At 45.0% G+C, this 20,028-nt stretch overlaps 2 protein-coding genes across 2 annotated transcripts; both read right to left on the bottom strand.

Annotated features, from left to right (window-relative positions):
- Positions 1-178: 178 nt before the first annotated feature.
- rbl2 (retinoblastoma-like 2 (p130)) lies at positions 179-10,493 on the bottom strand. The gene is made up of 20 exons (XM_040162748.2): positions 10,162-10,493; positions 9,493-9,623; positions 8,748-8,948; positions 8,597-8,661; positions 8,328-8,456; positions 7,656-7,816; positions 7,503-7,567; positions 6,027-6,353; positions 5,778-5,890; positions 5,575-5,678; positions 5,214-5,351; positions 4,975-5,139; positions 4,563-4,890; positions 4,282-4,490; positions 3,812-3,988; positions 3,633-3,704; positions 3,367-3,454; positions 2,821-3,044; positions 2,451-2,624; positions 179-767 (listed from the first exon to the last, which is right to left on the bottom strand). Exons 1-20 carry the CDS (start codon positions 10,297-10,299, stop codon positions 600-602), a joined length of 3,177 nt encoding a protein of 1,058 aa, XP_040018682.2. The 5' UTR covers positions 10,300-10,493; the 3' UTR covers positions 179-599.
- Positions 10,494-14,452: 3,959 nt separating this feature from the next.
- irx5b (iroquois homeobox 5b) lies at positions 14,453-19,795 on the bottom strand. The gene is made up of 3 exons (XM_040163788.2): positions 18,984-19,795; positions 17,749-18,160; positions 14,453-16,631 (listed from the first exon to the last, which is right to left on the bottom strand). The coding sequence occupies exons 1-3, from the start codon at positions 19,176-19,178 to the stop codon at positions 16,105-16,107; spliced, it is 1,134 nt and encodes a 377-aa protein (XP_040019722.2). The 5' UTR covers positions 19,179-19,795; the 3' UTR covers positions 14,453-16,104.
- Between the last annotated feature and the right edge of the window lie 233 nt (positions 19,796-20,028).

The following is a 20,028-nucleotide window of genomic DNA, read 5'->3' as shown; positions in this document are numbered from 1 at the left end:
ATGGAGGCGATGGGGGGGGGGGAATGGAGGTTCATTGCAGTGATGGAGGTTCAGGGAGGGAATAAAGGTTCGAGGTGATGGAGGTCCATGGAGGGGATGGAGGTTCAGGAAGTTGATTCAGTTGGTTCATTGAGAAACAAAATAATGAATTCTCCATGAAAAGAAAGAAATCAGAAAACACACTTTAAATCATTTTATTACCTCAGACATAACATCTTTTGAAGGTAAAATTAGTAAAATAAAGGCACTTAAATCCATAATATATTTTCTCTATTTTTACAAATATTTACAGCACATAAAGCATTTACCTTTATGATATAAAATATAAACATAAACAAACACACCGAACACACCAAACACAAAAAACATGCTGATTAAAAAAAGTAAATACGGTTAAAATCGTTTAAAAACCGATCGATCTCATTGAATAGTATAGTTTCAATATTGTTTGTTTTATGATTATTACAAAAATCAGACTTTAGTGTCAAAGAGTTGTTGTTTTTTTAGTTGAATACCAGCCAATGACCAGGCGGATGATGTCAGGCCCACGAGCTGCAGGAAGTTGAAGGAGTGTGTGTGTGTCTGTGTGTGTGTTAGCGTTAGTGGGAGGCCCCTCGGTCGTTGGCCACTGCCTGTAGGCGGCGCAACAGGGCAGATTGGTTCTCCTGACAGACCCTCTTGGGGGACGTCTGCTCCTCCAGAGGTCGACTCCGCTTCCTGGTCGGAGTCTCTCCGGTCCGGATCATACTGTTGATCTCCTGCAGACGCTAGGGGTCAAAGGTCACAGCTTACATTGTTGCACAGCTTCACCTGGGATCAATCACTTTACAGTGTTTCTCAGTTGCTTTGGTACATTTCTCAAATCATCTTCAACATTTGCAAAACAGCATGTACATTTCCCAAAACAATTTGTACAAATAGCAAAACACCACGGATTACCTGCAGAAGCCAGTCTCTTCATCTCTCAAAAGTAAATATCTGTGTCATTGTGTACGGATCAGACCGGCAAATTCCTTAGTCGTGTTGTCCATATAACAGGGTGGAGGTTCTTTTCTGATGTAAACTATGGCTAAAGTTTTGATGACAATTGTAAGTTACACAAGGACCGGCAACATGGGAACATAGATCTCCTGTAGAGGGAAAGCTGGAGATGCAGTGCTGTAGGAATTACAGTGCAGTCTCAACACCTCCTGATGATCCTGTCGGTTGGGCCACAGATTTTCATCCGCATCACAACAAATATCTTCTCTTGCGATGCAGCATGAAAAAGCGTGTCTTATCCAGCCTCTGCAGGCACCTGCTGTGATGTCATTGCACACTGCATGGGAGCCAGAAGGTTCATCTGTGTATGTGGCTGGAGTGAGAGTACTTCCATCAGCATCCTGTTGTGGGTAGCAATCTATTGCCTGATGATGTTGGCACGATGGAAACTATTGGACAATTAAACATTGCTACTTCCACGGAGTATTTGTGCTTTCTCGCCTCACAGGTTTCCATGGATCATGGTTCTATCTGGACTCCTACCGTGGCCCTGCTGACACCTGCTGCAGCTATCATAATCATCATCATCATTATTATAAATATTAATCACCTTACATACTAATTACTGTCATCATAAACCAACATGTGTGGTTCTATCTGATGGTGATTGTACACCTGCTTACTACTCTGTATTATTTGAATAATGTCTGTTATAGGAATTGAATGCATTGTACATCTTTTACATTGTTCATTCTGTACACATGACATTGTAGTCTGTCCATCCCAGGAGCCTCCTCTGACGTTCTCCCTAAGGTGTCTTCCCTTTTTCCCCATGGAAGGGTTTTCATTTTTTGAGGGGTTTTTCCTGTGCCAATGTGAGGGTTTCGGGGCAGAGGATGTCGCATGTGTACAGGCTGTAAAGCCCTCTGAGGCAAATTTGTAATTTGGGGCCTATACGAAATAAAATGAAGGGAAATGAATTGAAAATGTATAAAATGTATAGAAAAATGCTTGACATATCATGACAACCTGTTCAAAAATTTTGCATGTAAAGACTTATGCGATGAACTAATGCCTAAAGGTTTTGGGGTTGAGACTATTCAACAGAGAGCCATTATAATACATTTTGATCAACATGACATAAGCAATTGATAATGTAGGAAACAGCAGAGAATTGTACATAATCATTTGCATGGATATACCAAAGCATTAGAAACTTGTTCAAAGAAATAAGAAACTGCTTTTTTGATGTGCACAAGTGACACAATGAGGGGAAGATTGAGAATTTCAATTCTAATCGGAGAAATGTACCAAAGCGACTGAGAAAAACTGTAAATGTGATGAGCTGACATCACTTCCTGACATTCTGTTTCATGGATGTTTTTTACATTCAGTTGGGATTGAGATGTACGGTAGTAGAGTTTAGTAGTAGTGTGTGTGTGTGTGTGTGTGTGTGTAGGGGGTCTCACGTTGGTGGGGCTGCTAGAGATGTAGTAGGAGATCTTGTCCTGTGGAGTCAATTCAGTGGGGGCGGGGCTTGTCTTGTGAGGTGAGATGTAGATGGAGTGTTTGCTGGAGAGGAGCATCCGACGGGGGGAGCCGGTCCTCAGGGAGGGGTACGGACACAGGGGGGGGGTCTCCAGCTGTTAAGACAGACAGGCAGAGAGACAGACAGAGAGAAAATTATGAGCTCCACCTGTAAAGTGATTAATGAAGTAATAATATAAATGATTCTGCATCATCAGAGTAACATATTTCAACATTGAAATCTACAGCCACACTCACACTGACCAGAATCGGAGAGAGAAGAAGAAAAAGTGGAAGAAGAAAAAGACAAACCGCTGCTGATGGAGAGCCGGCTGAGTATCTCAGGGCAAAGAGCCTCATCTGTTTGATGTAGACGTGGTTGTAGAAGTGGATCAGGTCTCCTCGCTCCTCTTCACCGGCGCCCACAGTGGAGGGGGTGGTAGGCGAGGAGGTGCTCGGGGTGGAGGGAGCACTACTGGGCTGTGAGGGGGCCAAGTGGCTGCTGGAGTGAAAAGGAAGTGGACTGATGTCTCCGGCTGGGAGGAGACGAAGAAAAAGGAACCCTCACCTTTTCAGTCATGATTCATAACTCCAGTTTGCAGCTAACATTAACTCTAACTGACAGGAAGAGTGTGTGTTTTTGTGTTAACTGCACAGCTAACACACACACTAAAGATCAATCAGACTGAGAGTTATTTAAGTATCTGCAGTAAAAAACAGATAATAAAAAAGGATAAAAAGAGACAAACTGTCTATAACAAAATTAAAACTTATGAAACTCTGTTGAACTATATATTTTATTCCCTTACTCAACTAAATACTAAAATAATAACTTAAATCCAGCAGCTGTTTTCTTACCTGGATCCTGCATGATTTCTTCAGGTGAGTTGAGTTTGTTGGCGTCGTTGTGGCGTTTCCTCCCGGAGATCAACACACTCCTGTATACCTGAAACACAAACACGCAGGTTTACTTTTTGTGTTTCCATGTTTTACCACTACATGCAACGCCTACTTCTTGTTTTTCATGTTTACTTCCTATTTCATGTTTACTTCCTGAGTTTCATGTTGTCTTCCTTTATTTTGTGTTTACTTTGTGTTTCATGTTTACTGCCTGTTTTTCTTACGTTGCTGTTGGCCTGATGCTGCGTTCTATAACACTTCATTATGGTCTGGAAGGATTTGTCTTCTTTGGTCACCTGAAAGAAACCGGTCGGTTTATTTTAGATTGAAATACACACAGTACACACACAGTGCACACCACACACAGCGTGTACTACACAGAGTACATGCAGTACACACACACCTTGGCCATGACGTACACAGCACACATGAGCAGCTGGTCCAGGTGGCGGTCCATCATCAGGTTGCTGCAGTGAACTACAGAATGTTCGAAACACGTCCAGATCTTTCTCCTCAGACCTGAAGAGATGTCCAGTTTGGAACAAAGGTCTCTGAGACGCACGCTGGCCAGGTGGTACACCTGACAAGGAGGCAAGGTGAGCGAGAGAAGATCTGCACAGGTACCAAACCTATTTAGACAGCTGGTATATTCAGTATAATCTGGAACACTTTCCCCATGAAGAACTCACTGCTAATACAAACTAAATATTTTCTGCTACTGAAGGTTCACAGTAAAAACATTTGGCTTTATTTTGAAGGAGTCGGACTAAACAACGGCCGATAGTACTATTATTTATTAGTTTCTGAAGAACTGAGTGTCCAGATAATCCATGACTCCATGACGAAAGCAGGACTAAAAAGAGAGTGTGTTACCTTCCTGAAGAATAGCGACACTGAGCCTTTCCTCAGCGTCCCTCCAGCCGCCGGTTTGGCCGGTTTTGCAAGTTTGTTGGCGGCCGATTGGACGGCACGGGTGCCGCTAAGGGTTTGCGCGGACAGCGGCTGCAGTGTGGCTCCGCCTCCTCCGGTCACGCTCACGTGGACGGGGAAAAAGGTGATGCCCCCAGTCTCGTTGGCTATCCCTGCGGAGGTCCGAGGTCAGAGATCAGTTACTCGTCTTCATCGTTCTGTGTGTAAGCTGGTCGGTACCTCACCTTGCACTGGGATGGTGACCGTCTGCCCGTTGTTGGCTGTGACCGTGGCGGTCGCCATGGAGACCACTGTCTGCCCGGCCGCAATTGCAGCAACCAGGCCGGCCTTGGTCATGGCCGTCGGCGCTGTGGCGGTGGCGGTCCGAGGCTCTCTGTCCACCGAGTCGATAAAAAGACGGCGGCGGAACGGGCCGGTGGGGGGGGAGCTGTACCGGTCCAACAAGGTGGGGGGGGAGGGGGACACGGCCGAAGGTTCTGGTCCCAGGTTGACGGTTGTCTGGGGAACACCACTGCTCTCATCGCTCTGCTCCAAATACTGAGGAGGCATCACCTGAACCACAGCCAGATCAAAAAGAGACCACATCAAGACCAGACCAGTTACAAACAGAAATTACATGTGTTGTGGTTCACAGACCTGCTTGCAGGCGGGGACCTGGTCTTTGGCCCCATGTAGGATCTCCCACAGCGGGGAGTCGCTAGTCCACGCCAGGCTCTCCAGGACCTGCTCCTCCACCTGGTTCAGGTGCTTCACCACCTCCCGATACAGACCCTGCTCCGACCGCACCAGCACCTCGATCACCTGCACAAGTATGTAGATCTGAGCTTCTCAGGTCCACGGGTACGTAGATAAAGAGGTGATCAGTAGCTTCATACCTTGTAGAAGTGATACGCAGGGAGCTGGAAGATGGTCATCAGGTTGGGGAAATCTCCTGGAGGTCTGTTAGAGAAGATGACGATCTCCAGACAGCAGACGAGCAATGAGCGATGGAAGACGTCTTGCTCTAGGATACACTGACACACACACACACGCGCGTGCACATTTACTTCCTGCGCTTCATGCTCATCTTTATTGAAAATTAAGGAGGTAAAGGACGCAACTGCTTTTGTGTCTGGTGTCTTTGAAGAGAGCACAGAGGGATTTGCTCGCCTGCTAATAAAACACTGAACATGAAGGAGAAGCTAAACATCGCTACTGTCCCTTTAAGACATTCACGCATAATATCAGAACACTCACGGACAAGTCTGCGTCTCCCAGGATCATCTTCTCCCTCTCGATGATGGACTCCAGCATCCGGTAGTAGAGCGCCTCGGCCAGGTGGAAGTACTTCACTGCCATGTCTACAGGGGGTTCAGAGAGGAGTTAGTCTATCATGTCAAGCTCCTTGGGATACCTCTTAGGCATGACTTCTTATGATTCTCATTTGTGTGTGTGTGTACCTCTCTCCATCGAGTGACCTTCCGCCCTGCCGGCCTCGTAATGGCGACACAGGAGCTCAAACATGTCCTTCAGGCGCTTGCTGATGACATCACTGGGGTCTCTGGCACAGCTCCTGCATGAAAACCATTGGTTGTAAACATCATCATGTAGAAAGGGGTGGGACTTTCTGCTAAAATGTGACTTGTGCTTGAGATGATGCTCACATCTGACTTTTTGGTGACACAGGTCAGCAGTTTTACAGAACACACCTGAGAGTCTTGGCCAGCTTTGCGCTCGGCCCTTGTCTGGTCCCTGACAGCAGAGTGTGGAGACGGCCGACGCTCCTCATGGCGGACGAGACAGGAGACGACCTGATGTTCTCCTGGACGTACCTCCTCCCGGTCAGAGGGGTGGACACCTTCAAGGCAGAGGCGGCGTGGAGCCTGTAGGCGGCCTTGTCCTGGTTCTCCAAACCACCACACACACTGGGTCCCGGGGTACCGATGTCTTCACTCGCCCCCTCCCCGGTGAAGATCCTCTCATCCAGACCCCCGGTGGCCAGAACGTGTTCCTCATACACCCGAGTGAGAGACAGACTAGAGGAGAGGAGAGTAGAATGTAATAGAGCAGGGGTCACCAACCTTTCTGAAACTCAAGAGCTACCGTACTTTTACGATACCGAGTACTACGAAGGGCTACTTGTTATATCAATGTTAAATGTTCCCCACAATAATTATTAACAATAATTTCCACAACAATGATAGTAGGAAACACAGGTATATTTAAACGTAGAACATGTATTTCTGTTAATCTATTTCAATATTTGAAAGTCAGAGGTATCATATCTCTTTTATACATACATTATTACTAATAATCAAATATGTAGCAACTTTGCTGTTCTCAAACTCCTGCCCTAGTCTGTTTATGACTTGAGAGTACATTTCTACAGCTTTGTCAACAGCCCCAGATGCAGGAGCATTCTCATTCAACACGGACTGGAGGGAATGTGCTGCACTTTTTTTTTTTTTAAACACTCTTTAAACACAGTGTTTGCAACTAGCATCATTGTTTCTTTCAAGACCTTCCCGTCAGAAAAGGCTTTCTTGTTCTTCATTTTAAAAATGTGCGGCTGTAAACGAAGCTTCAGTCGCCTTTTGTGATTTTATCAGCGGCCTCGTGAAAAAAGACTGTTGTTGTCCCAAAGCTGTTTTCAGGTCACGGGCCTTTTCTGTCCGCGGTGCGCTGCCAGGAGGGTAACTAGCATGGTAGCTAGCATCGTAGCTTTGGTGACACGTTTTGAAGCGTCTTTCCACATTGTGCCGCTTCGCCGTCGCAACACTTGCCCCCCAAATGAGACACACACATTTATCTTTAACTGTAGTAAAAAAAAATAGTACGTTTTCTTTCGCTTTCCTGACATGTTGTCGGTTTGACATGCACACGAGATTGAACTTTGACTTTGTCAGAGTTCATCTAGATAAAACATTTTCGTTTTTAACATTTATATTAAATATTGTCATTTTAATGTCTACAGACATTAAGTGTTTTGAGTTAAAAAGACTGACAACAAAATATTTTAGAGCTTCGTGGTGACCAGGGATATTTTTAGAACATGCCGTGCGGAGACCACGTGAATAGAGTACAGTATAATATATTAGGGTAGTGTGGGGTATAGTAGAGTAGGTATAGTACATCCGATACATACCATGACCCTAACCCTATGATCAGTAACAGTCAACACTCACAAACTGTCTCCAAAGTTCATCGGGTCCAGAAAGCCAGTCAGAGCGTCTTCTTTTCCTCTGACAATCTGTAGAAGAGACAGGTTTATAATGAGTCTATAGCCTGTCTCACTCTCTGGTAGAAGACCTTTGTAATGAGTCTATAGCCTGTCTCACCCTCTTATGGAAGAGCTTCTTGATGAAGGGTTTCCAGAAGTGCTCTTTGACCCCTTTGGCTTCCAGCACCAGACCATCATGCAGCTCACACAGCTGCTCCATGAAGCAGTACGGCCCCGAGGACGGCCTGAAGTCTTTACTGCTGAAGTCCTCTGGTAGACCTGGAGGACGATGCACACAGTCACTGTCAACAACGGCTGCAATGAACTGATCAAACATTCTGGTTCCTTCGAAGAAACTTTCTCAATCTCAAAGGGAGATAAATCTGGTGTAACGTTATACGTTATCAGGGTTCAGTATTAAAGTTCATTGCTCCATCTGCTGTAGTGAAATCATGACTGTGGAGGAGAACCGTACACAAACACCACTACTGTCCCTTTAACTTCTCCGGTGTGATCTAGTGGTTCGAACAGGAGTTTAGAGGAGGAAGGCGCTTGTTTCTTGAGTGGATGCAGCCGTTTCCTCTCAGCTACATGCCAGGAGAGGGAGGTGGAGGCGGGTGGAGCAGAGGAAACACCAGGTGTCAACAGGAAGACAGGTTCACTCATGTGCTGTAGTTGATGTAGAGCAGCACAGAGCCGATAAGCAAGCTTCCTTCACAGTGGTAGGACCTTAAAAGCGCATGTGTGTTTGGTATGATGTGCTTCAGTGTGAGGGGGGTGAAGGTTCAACCTCTAAAGTTCGGGTTGAGCAGGTCCTTCCTGGCGTTGCACAGCAGAGCGTTGGTGAAGACCAGGTCCAGCGCACACAGCAGCAGGTGATAGGAGTTCACCAGGTCATCACTAATCATCGGGAAGTTCCCTGGAAAGACGTAAGACAAGACATGAAACTCTTCCCCTCCTTTGAGAAAGGCACTTCAGAGCTCCACCTGTTTGTTCCTCTAATTTTCTATTTACAAACAGATTACTTTTCTCTTGTGTTTTACAAAACGAGCCGCTTACCTTTAGCGTGGACAAACAGAACCCAGCAGAAGTTGAAGACCTCGGTCACAGAGCAGGGATGACGTCTGGAGACAGAGGGCCGCAGGAGAGTTACCTTTATTAAACAACAATATTCAGACATAATTGAACCTCGGGAGGGGTCAAAGGTCACCTCTGTTTGCGGCTGCGGTGAACTCGGGGTGGATCCTCCGACGGGGCCCTGAAGATGGTTTTGAAGATAGGGACGTACTTCTTGAAGATGACTGCCGACACAGTGAAGTTCCTCTCCAGCTTGTTGGTGCTCTGACGGAAGTCCTGAGGCAGGTCGGCCATGTCCTGCCACTTCTTCATCTTATTAAAGAACACTATCAGGCTGTGAGGAGACACACATCTCAACTTCATTAAAGGACCCATCATATGCCCATTCTATCACAAGTTGATATGGTTCCTTGGGGTCTTAATGAAATGTCTGTATACCACAAGGATCATTTAAAGGCCATGTAAGAGAGATTACCATTACATTGTGACGACACAATATTAAGGACGTTTTTTTCCAGAGTTTTGGGGTCGGTAGACATGCCTGATACCCAAATGAACGTGTAGAAGCAGTTAAAAAGCGCCTCTATCTCCTTAAAGAACCACATGAAGAGACACACACATCTCTACCTCATTAAAAAAAACATGAAGACACACACACACACACACACACACACACACACACTTCTACTTCATTAAAGAACCCCATGAGGAGACACACTCCTCTACCGTCTTACTTCCCTGTAACTTGAAGTATTCCTACTCTAACTGAAGTAGAAGATCAGAGTAGCTCCTCCACCTCTGGGTATAAAACGGAGGCCCACGTAGACCGGTCACCAGATGGAGATTCAGGTGAGAGCACAGGTACATTGTGGGCCTACCTCATCTCTGAGCAGTGCAGGATTCTGGTCAGGGAGACATAGTTCCCCCCAGAGGTTCCTTTACCCCCCGTCGGCACTGAAGACCTGCAGGCCACGTACAGAGAGCAGGCCAACCAGTGGAGGTCACTGCCCTGGAACATGAATAAACACATCAAATAAGCAGAAAGTGAGCATTAGTCAGCCTGCTGGTGTCAGTTTGAATGTGCCATGTTGAGAATCCTACTTCTATGTGCTACTTGTAATTATCATAATTATTATTAGGATTTTTTATTATAACAATGTGAATTATTGACTGACAGAGAGACAGATAGACCGACACGCACACAGACACACACGCACACACACACACACACACACACACACACACACACACACACACACACACACACACACACACACACACACACACACGGGACCACATAAAGACACACACTTAAACACACTCAAACACACAGAGACACAGACACACACAGAGACACAGAGCCACACGGAGACGGGCAGCTACAGAGGCGTTAGTATGGTTAGCAGCGGTAGATGAAGCTAACGTTAGCTAACTGCTGCTAGTGAGGTTCCGGTTATAAAGCAGCATAAACACAGGTGTCAGGTTTCATATGAAAGACAGGCAGACATACAGGCAGACAGGCAGACAGACAGGCAGACAGGTCTCACCTCTAACGTAAAGTTCCTGCTCGCTATCTCGTAGCTTCTCCACGCATCGTCCCTCGCCTCTTCGTCCATATTTAAAGCCCGACACAAGTCCTCAAACCCGCTTCTAGCTTTCCGCACAGACTCGTCCTCGTCGCCCATTTTAGGTATTTTTTACAACAAATAAAATGGTTAAAATATTGGTTTGGACAAATCAAATACGGCGTTCATGCATTAACCGTATACCTTCGTAAAAGCGTCATTACCGGTTATTACCGAATCGGAGGCTCCGTGCTTTGCGGCCATTTAAAGGTCCTTTCACTGACAGCTACTCGCCGCGGCGTCATACGTCACTTTTTGCGTAACTCTACGTAGGGAATAGCGGCTCCCGCCCACTCACTAAAGTTCAAAATACTACTTGAAACTTGTCCAGAAATATGTCCATTTCTCAATAAATACCAGGTCCAGTCTTCACAGGTCATCTTGTCGGTCTACTTGTGTGAGGTATTATGCTATTAGTCTTCCTGTCTAAGGTATTATTACATTATTATACCTTTGTTAGGTATTATTATATTATTCTACCTGTGTGAGGTATTATGTTATTAGTCTACCTGTGTGAGGTATTATGTCATTAGTCTACCTGAAGTGTGCAGACAGGTAGATGCAGTCAGAGTCTAATGGATTTCAGGTACCAGGATTTTCCAGAGAGTGATCGATTTCGTGGATTAAGGCACAGTGGAGCCATCATTGCCGGATTGTGGCGAAGCAGCGCTTTCGCAGGACAAAGGAGCAGCGGTGTCTCGCCATTGCTCCACCTGTTACCGACTTAGTTGTTTGTGGTTTTGGGGGATTTGATGATCATCGGGATATTGTGATTATGTGATTCACAGGAGGAGTCCTGGTAGTTAGGTGGTACAGTGCTCAGACAAATCCACCACGAGCCAGGAGGGGGCAGCAGTGGATAGTGGTACACCTGAGGAGCATGACCACTATTATGGAGTCAGATCATTACGTTATCCAACCTGCTAATGCGGACTGTTACCAGAGTACACATCTGATCTATCCCATGCAGCCTAGCATATTCCATCATGCATTGCGGGTCAATGAAGATGGTATTTTCTTCTGGATGGAGACAAGTGAGCAGCAGTGGGGAAAGTGGGAGTTCACTTTTAAATATAAGTAATAGTATACACTTGAATATCTTCCGATAGAAATGTTACAGTGAATTTTGACTGGTTCTAAATATTAGTATGTATATATATATATATATATATATATATATATATATATATATATATATATATATATTATTGTTTATTTATTCTACATATGTACTGGTTTGCTGGTCCCATCGGAGCTTTCAATATCAATACTAACGTCATACATCTGTGTGTTAACACTATAAATGATCATATCTACGTGAACAGTAACTAACAGAGTATTAGTATTAGTACTTTAGCTATAACATAATATTTGTACATGGTGGTATCAGTAATGTTAGAGACTGTGGAGGTGTTGATGTTTGCACTCTGACATCATGTTGTTGACATGTTGTTCCCAGCATGCATCTGGCTGACTCAGGTGGAGCAGGAGGCCTTAGCCGTCTGCTGTGGGGAAGGTCGCCCTGCGGGGGGGGCGACGTCCTCGATACCAGTGTGTGGCTGGAGGAAGCTGTTTATATAAGACATCATAGAATAGCTAGTTACATCATAAAATGTCTTCTGGGGAGGAGTTATGGTTATGACATCATAGAATAGCTTATGTGGACGACTTATTGTTAAGACATTGTGTAACTTCTATTGATGGTTTATAGGTTAACTTGATACTTATTATGTATCTTACCATTGTCTCTTGGGTTCTACCTTTGGATCTGCAGTCTTCCCTTATTGATGCTTACTGCAGATCAATAATCTATATGTGGCTTTGAGATATAGACTGAAGAACTAAATAACTAAATAAATATCTGTATAATGAAGGATTTATATATAAGTGATCCTCTTATAACTTAACTTGGGTAATTTAGTTAATTGGAAGACTTGTTGATAAAAGTAATTAACGCTTTACATCAAATCATTATCTTTCTCTTCCTGTGTGATCGGTTTGATCCAGATTTGTATTGATGTTTTATTATAGTTATTCATTACATGTGATCAGCTTGAAAATCAGTTTCCATGGAAACCGACTCAAACATAAGGAGCAGCTTTCCGCTGTTTGATATTAAACAGTGAGAATCACCTGAGGAAGGAGAGCTAATGGCACCATCTGTCTCCAGGAGGAGGAGAAGGAGGAGGGGGTGGGAGGGCTAGGGAGGAGGGGGAGAAGTATAAAAGTACAAGAATCCTTAAAAAGAAAAATGCATTTTCTACCAGATTCATTTAGTCTGACACCACACACACACATACTCCCATCCACACATACACAAACATACAGGCACACACACCACAGACAGATACACACACCCTAGTTCATGGCGTTATCCAACCTGCTAATGCAACCTCCTTTACCCCCACCAGTCAGGCTGCAAGGCAGGCCATTCCACAGAGACTGCTCTCCTTGCTGTCTCAGAGCAACTCCACACTGCTAGAGCCGCCTCTCTCTCCTCTGTCCTCATCCTTCTGGACCTCTCTGCTGCATTTGACACAGTCAACCACCAGATCCTTATTTCCTCCCTTCAGGAACTTGGTGGCTCAGGCTCTGCTCTCTCCCTTCTCTCGTCCTACCTCGACGGCCGCACCTACCGGGTAACCTGGCGAGGATCTGTGTTGGAACCTTGTCCTCTTACTACTGGAGTTCCTCAGGGTTCCGTCCTGGGTCCCCTTCTCTTCTCGCTCTACACCAACTCTCTCGGCGCTGTCATTTGCTCGCATGGCTTCTCCTACCACAGTTATGCCGATGACACCCAACTAATTCTCTCCTTCCCTCCCTCGGACACCCAGGTGGCGGCACGGATCTCTGCCTGTCTGACTGACATCTCTCAGTGAATGTCCGCCCACCATCTGAAAATCAACCCTGACAAGACTGAACTACTTCTCTTTCCAGGAAAAGACTCTCCGACCCAGGACTTGACTGTCAACTTTGGCAACTCCGTGTTAACGCCCACTATAACCGCTAGGAACCTCGGCTTAACAATCGACAGCCAACTCTCCCTGACTCCCAACATCACCGCGACAACGCGATCCTGTAGATACACGCTCTACAACATCAGGAGAATACGTCCCGTTATCACTCAGCGCAGGTACTGATTCAGGCTCTTGTCATCTCCCGCCTGGACTACTGCAACTCCCTCCTGGCAGGTCTCCCTGCCACCGCCATTCGACCTCTGCAGCTCATCCAGAATGCAGCAGCTCGACTGGTCTTTAACCTTCCTAAATTCTCCCACACTACTCCACTCCTCACTCTCTTCACTGGCTACCGGTGGATGCCCGCATCCAGTTCAAAACATTGGTGCTCCCGTACCATGCTGTGAATGGATCGGGTCCAGCTTACATCCAGGACATGGTCAAACCCGACATCCCGACCCGCACTCTCCGCTCTGCATCTGCAAAACTGCTCGTCCCTCTCTCACTGAGAGCAAAACACTCGACTAGATCACGACTCTTTGCTGTCCTTGCTCCGAAATGGTGGAACAAGCTCTCTGAAGACACCAGGACCGCAGAGAGCCTTCACATCTTCAGACTGAAGACACACCTCTTCAGACTCTACCTCGACTAAAAATCACTAAACAAATAGTAACTTATAATGGCTCTTATCTATAGCAAGTTGTAAATCGGCTTATTTGATGAAATTGCACTTTCTTGTTCTTCTGGGTTTGTACCCTGATGGTTGAAATGCAGTTATTGTAAGTTGCTTTGGATAAAAGCGTCCGCTAAATGACATGTAATGTAATGTAAATGTCAGGCTGTAGGACCAGCGGGTCAAATTCCCAGCTTCTCTGGGGACACTGCATGTTGACTTTTGAGTGAGCCTATAGTGGGGGGTGGCGGCCCGGCCCCTTGGCAGTGTATCTGGTAGTAACACGCTGCTGAAAGCAGGGTGGGGGGTCTGTCATCCTTGAAGATTTGCTTCTTTTCATAAGGACGTATTATGACAGTTTATAAAATGTGATCATTCTGAGCATCTACATATAAATACTTGATGTCACCTTAACTACGTCCCGCCCATTTTCAACATAAAAACAAATAAAATACTTCAAAATATTAAATACTATTAAAGAACAAAAAATACACAAAATTCCTAAAAAATATATAAAATACATTTAGAAAACTCATATAAGACATTAGATATCAGATGTATAACGTAATAAAAAAGCTTTGGATTAAAAGACTGTTTTTTATTTTATTATCACATATTTTAATTATAACATATGAAAATAAAACTAATAATTCCAGTTAAATGTAGACAAGGAAAATTGTCCCACATATAAACACTTTATGTGTACTCCTCTAGAGTACATTTAAAGCATTAATGCTTTGTATAATACCCCAGTACTCTTCTGGAGTACATTTCAATCAAAAGAGAAGCTAAACTAAACTAATACTGACGTGAAAATAAAGAACTGCTCCGCTCATAAGATCCTAAAGGTCTTAAAGACCTCCCTAGGGGGGTGTTCCAGACATTGCCAGCTGGGAAGAAGACCCGGGACTAGGTGGAGATATTATATCTCTACACTGGCCTGGAAACGCCAGTCAGAGCTGCTGCCCCGCGACCCGACCCCGGATAAGCAGTTGAAGATGAGATGAGATGATGCAAATGACAACCAGATGATGAAGGAAAGTGCAACACTTTTAGTGTGGGAATGTTTTAAACTTTTTCGGGACAGTTGTGAAAACAAAAATCCGTTGGAGCAAAAAGCAAAAACAAAAATAACAATATTTATTGGTTGTGAGCATCATCAACAATTATAAAAGACCATAACCATAACACCTCCCTAAAAAAACAAAGTTAGTTGTATTAGGCTATTTTTTATCTTATCTCATTGAACCTGGGGCTCTACAGGATCAGGATATTCAATCGTCCACATCGCACCAGACTGATTTTAGAAAAACTAAAATTTTGAGTTTTTATTAAAATGTGATTTGAATCAGCTAACGAGCCAACAGGCTAATGGGCCATTAGCCTGCCGTCAGGACAATGAAGATGAGCAGTGAGCGCTCGGGTTATGGGTAAGTCCTTGAAGTCTCTTTTAAATGACTGGAAAAGTTGTTTCAACCTGTGTGAACACCACGCTGCTGGTTTCATATTTTACAACACAGTGATGTTTTTAGAATTGAAAAAATAATTTTATCACTTTCAAAAATCTTTTTAAGAGACGTTGAGTTCTGTTGAAATGGTGCTCTAAGATGTTTTTAGAATATGATCGTCATATATAATAATAAAATCAGCAGGAACAGGAAAAACACCTTTGACATGACTTCTCATGTTCTTTTACTGTAAAATACTGTTTATATGCATTTGTAGATACTGTATATCCGGAACCAGCAGATATTAACTTTAAATGAATTTTAATTTATTTATTTTCATTAGGTAATTAATAATCTTTCCAATTAATCCATATATATACTGTATATATATATATAGAGTTTGCAATTGGCAATAAATGTAAGCTGATGTCAAAATTAATTAAAATGTTTGATAAACAATTTAAAACCATTCATTTAAATATGAATCCACATTATTAATCATGACATTGGTATTTGAGGTCACAATTCTAATTAAATGTGATAACTCTAATGTTCTCTCCCTACATAGTTCTTTTAATTGTCTGTATTTTTGGACCATTTTATTCTGCTCATCCACATGTTTCCCTCAGCATCGGTGTTAGGTGAATGAGAGTGTAACATCTGGTTCTGTCTTACTATCCTTTAATTCATGACAGTTTCATGAACATATAAAACCCTCTCCAGTACTTGAGCGTTCGCGTCAGAGTTTTGATATCCGGATGAGTCCAGCAGCAAAGACAAAAGAGTTTCAGCTTCTGTTCAGCTCATGCAGGTCCAGCAGGTTATGGTTCTGGACTATTGAGGCTCTGGCCGCGGCCTCGGCCCTCTGCAGCATCGTGTGGTGTAATCCATTCAGGTGTGAGCCGCCCTGGGGGGCCCCCAGGGAGCCAAAGCCGGGGTACCTAGGGAGGAAGGAGGAGGTGGTGTAGAGATTTCGGGCCAGGACGGGGCTGTGTGGGAACTGGGTCTGAGATGTGTCACTGGGTCTTTTTTGCTTATCGGAAGAGGTGGCGATCTCAGCCAGAGACCAGAGTTTGGGTTTAGGGTTTGATCCCCGAATCAAGTCTACGGGTTCTTTATGCTCCTGCTGTGGCCCTACAAATGACCCTATAGGTGATGTCTGGGGGGGGTGAGCTGTAGAAGCGGGGCCCGGGACGAGGGCCAGCCTCTGGTTCCCCGAGTTCTTGAAGTCTGGATCGGTGAAGCTTCGGTCCGTGTCACTGCTGCTTCCGCTGTCCTCACGATACAGCAAAACGCAGGGGGTCCCCAGAGAGGCTGGTAGATGAGATACACACACTCACACACAGGTCAGCAGCAGAAACACACACACATAAACACACACCAAACACACACAGAATACATAGGTCAGCAGCAGGAACACACACAAAAACACAGATAACACACAAACACACAGTGTGATGGCCCAGCCGGCGAGCAGTGCCCCACATGGCTAAGTGCAGCCAAACGGAGGCCATCGAGAGGCATAGTCTTGGACGGGTGGTTCTACCCCAGACGCAGTTCCCCACCGGCCTCAGGGTAAAAGGCCTACTATATTCTGGAAGACGATTAGGATTTGACGTTTAGGGTCGATGGTGGCGCATGGAGTAGAGAGGGTATGCCGGGAACCGCAAGGTTGGCGGTCCGAGCCCTGGCTGCACTGTGTCCCTGAGCAAGACCCCTAACCCCTAATTGCTCAATGGGCCAAAATGTAAAAAAAAAAGCGATGAGTTAAAAATGCATTGTAAGTCACTTTGGATAAAAGCGTCAGCTAAATGACCTGTAATGATTAATCATCTTTTTTTCTTGCCTCAAGAAGAAGAACACACAGACATACAGATATAGAATACATACAGGTCAGCAGCAGGATTATACACAAACAAATACACACAATTAAACACAAACAATTAAACATACACGCAAAACCACACACATTATAGGTCATCTACTGTACATAAACACACACACAACGAACATGTGTGCAGCAGGAACACACACACATAAATACACGTACACATGTGAACACGCCCAAAGATACACACACAAACAAATACACCCTTATACAACGAACAACCACACAACACACAAGAGGTCCTACGGAGGCTGGTAGACGGGCAGCTACACACATGCGTACGGCTGCCACCGATGATTACAGTATTGTGATGATTAATTAACAATAATCAATAGAAATAACAACACAGAAACCAAATAAAACTATTAAGACTAATTGTTCATTAATTGATCGAATAATATAAAATCATTTGGGGTTTTTTCAATAAAAAGTTGAATCTTTTTCTGATATAATGACAAACGACCGATAAATCAAATTCAAAAATGAATTAACATATTAATCAATAATCAATATGATCAATTTGATCTGACTCCTCCCACTCACCGGCCTGGCTCCCAGTCTCGGGCTCCTCGCTGACCTTGACGGTCTCCTTGTCTTCGTCGTTCCTCTCCAGCTCGACGTGGTCCTCTTCCTCCTCGTCCTCGCTCCTATTCCGGGGGGTCCAGGTCACCTTGTTCTCCTTCTTCAGCCTCCGGCGTGCGTTAGCGAACCAGGTGGAGACCTGAGTGAGCGTCATCTTGGTGATGATGGCCAGCATGATCTTCTCCCCCTTGGTGGGGTAGGGGTTCTTCCGGTGCTCATTGAGCCAGGCCTTCAGCGTCGCTGTGGCATCCCGCGTGGCATTCTTCCGGTAAGAGGGTTCTCCGTAGGCGTAGGGCCCCAGGGCCCCAAGGGTGGTGGACGGGTGGTAGTCCAAAGAGCCCGAGACCCCCGAGGACGGATTGTAACCGGGACTCTGAAAGACCGGAAGAAGAGAACGGCTGAGACCTCATGGCTGTTTGTGCACCTCTGATTCCTAATCTTAATCTCTCTATCTTCATCTTCATCCGGTTAAGGACACTCCGGGTACATAAAGGTTTCATTAAAACACACAAATAGAATTTCATCTAAAAATAGTAGCTGTAAATCCACAACCAGAAAGAAAGCTTCCAGTTTTGTTAGTTTGTTATTTGTTATTATTATATTCCTCAGAGTAAAATAAATTTATTGTAGAAACAAAGATTTTACTAAATGTCTATTTATAATTTATTCACCCATTACCCAAAACAATTAAATCTAATTAAATCTAAAGTGACTGGTAAGTGAAAGTTACTGGTGCAGCTTTAATTTGTGGTGTGAGATTCCTTAATTCAGCTAATATCATTATTATAATTTCCATTGTTATTAACAAAATAATGATAATAATATTAATAAGGATTAGGTCATTATTATTATCATTCCCATTACAATTATTATCATTTTTATTATTATTGTGTTTCTCTTAAATTCACATTTCGTTATTTTTATGACTTTCTTTAATTCTTTAATTCACTTTAACATACATTCTCATTTAATTTAAATCCTTGTTATATCCTGGATTCATTTTTTTTAAGTAAGTAAAGAAAAAAAAATGTTTTCACCCAAACGTCCGAAGATAAAACTCGTCAAGCGGCTCCCAGGTAAACCTCAAAGGCACCAGAAGTGTGTTCGGGTGAGTCTCCGACCCGGAGCAGCTGGCCTGGTCCCAGTTCCGGACCGATCCATCTACTCCGGGTTCCGGTCCCGTTCCGGTCACTCACCACAAAGGAGCTGCCGTACGGGAGGTGCGAGCTGAAACCGGGAGAGGACCCGGATCCGGAGTACGGAGCGAAGGCTGATCCCGAAGAGGACCGACCCAGCTCTTCCGGCCTTGGTCCCAACAGAACTCCGGTACCGAAGGGCGGGCTCAGAGAAAGAGACACGGACGGCGGGAAAATGAAACCCCGAAAAGACATGACAGCGCGCAGAGTATTACGCACGGACCAACTCACACCGGACAGACAAGGCGGGCAACTACGGGAGACGGGATGGGGGAGGGAGGGGTGTGGGGGGGGGGGGGGGGGGGGGGGGGGGTTAGAGAACGGAGGACGGAGAGGAGAAGGAGTACAAAGAGAGAAGGAGGAGAGGATGGGGTGGAAGAGGGAGAGGAGATGAGGGAGATAAGAGGAGGAGGGAGCAGGGAGAGAAGGAGGAGAGGATGGGGTGGAAGAGGGAGAGGAGATGAGGGAGATAAGAGGAGGGGGAGACGGGAGAGGAGAAGGGGGAGGATGGGGAGGAAGAGGGAGAGGAGATGAGGGAGATAAGAGGAGGAGGGAGCAGGGAGAGAAGGAGGAGAGGATGGGGTGGAAGAGGGAGAGGAGATGAGGGAGATGAGAGGAGGAGGAAGAGAGAGAGGAAGATAAGAGGAGGAGGGAGCAGGTAAGGAGGAGGATAATGGAGAGGAGGAGGAGGAAGTAGAGGAAGATAAGAAGAGGGGGAAGCAGGGAGAGGAGGAGGAGGAGGGAGAGAAGGAGGGGGAGATGAGGAAGATAAGAGGAGGAGGGAGCAGGGAAGGAAGAAGGAAGAGGATGGAGAGGAGGAGGAAGAGAAAGATAGAGGAGGATGGAGCAGGAAGAGGAGAAGGAGATGGAGGAGGGAGAGGAGGAAAAGAGGAAGATAAGAGGAGAAGTAGGAGTGTCCTATTGTGTTTACTGTAATCACCTGTCCTCCTCACTGTATTGAAACATTTTTGTCTCTGGTCTCCTGGCCGGGTACTTAGTCTCTTTATGTGGTCTTTGTTCCTGTTGTCTTCGTTCTGTCTTTGTT

The sequence above is a fragment of the Gasterosteus aculeatus genome, chromosome X (genome assembly GCF_964276395.1).
Source record: "Gasterosteus aculeatus chromosome X, fGasAcu3.hap1.1, whole genome shotgun sequence".
Classification (NCBI taxonomy): Eukaryota; Metazoa; Chordata; class Actinopteri; order Perciformes; family Gasterosteidae; genus Gasterosteus; species Gasterosteus aculeatus.
The sequence above is the reverse complement of the archived record's forward strand: the minus strand, read 5'-3'. Positions and strand labels throughout refer to the sequence as shown.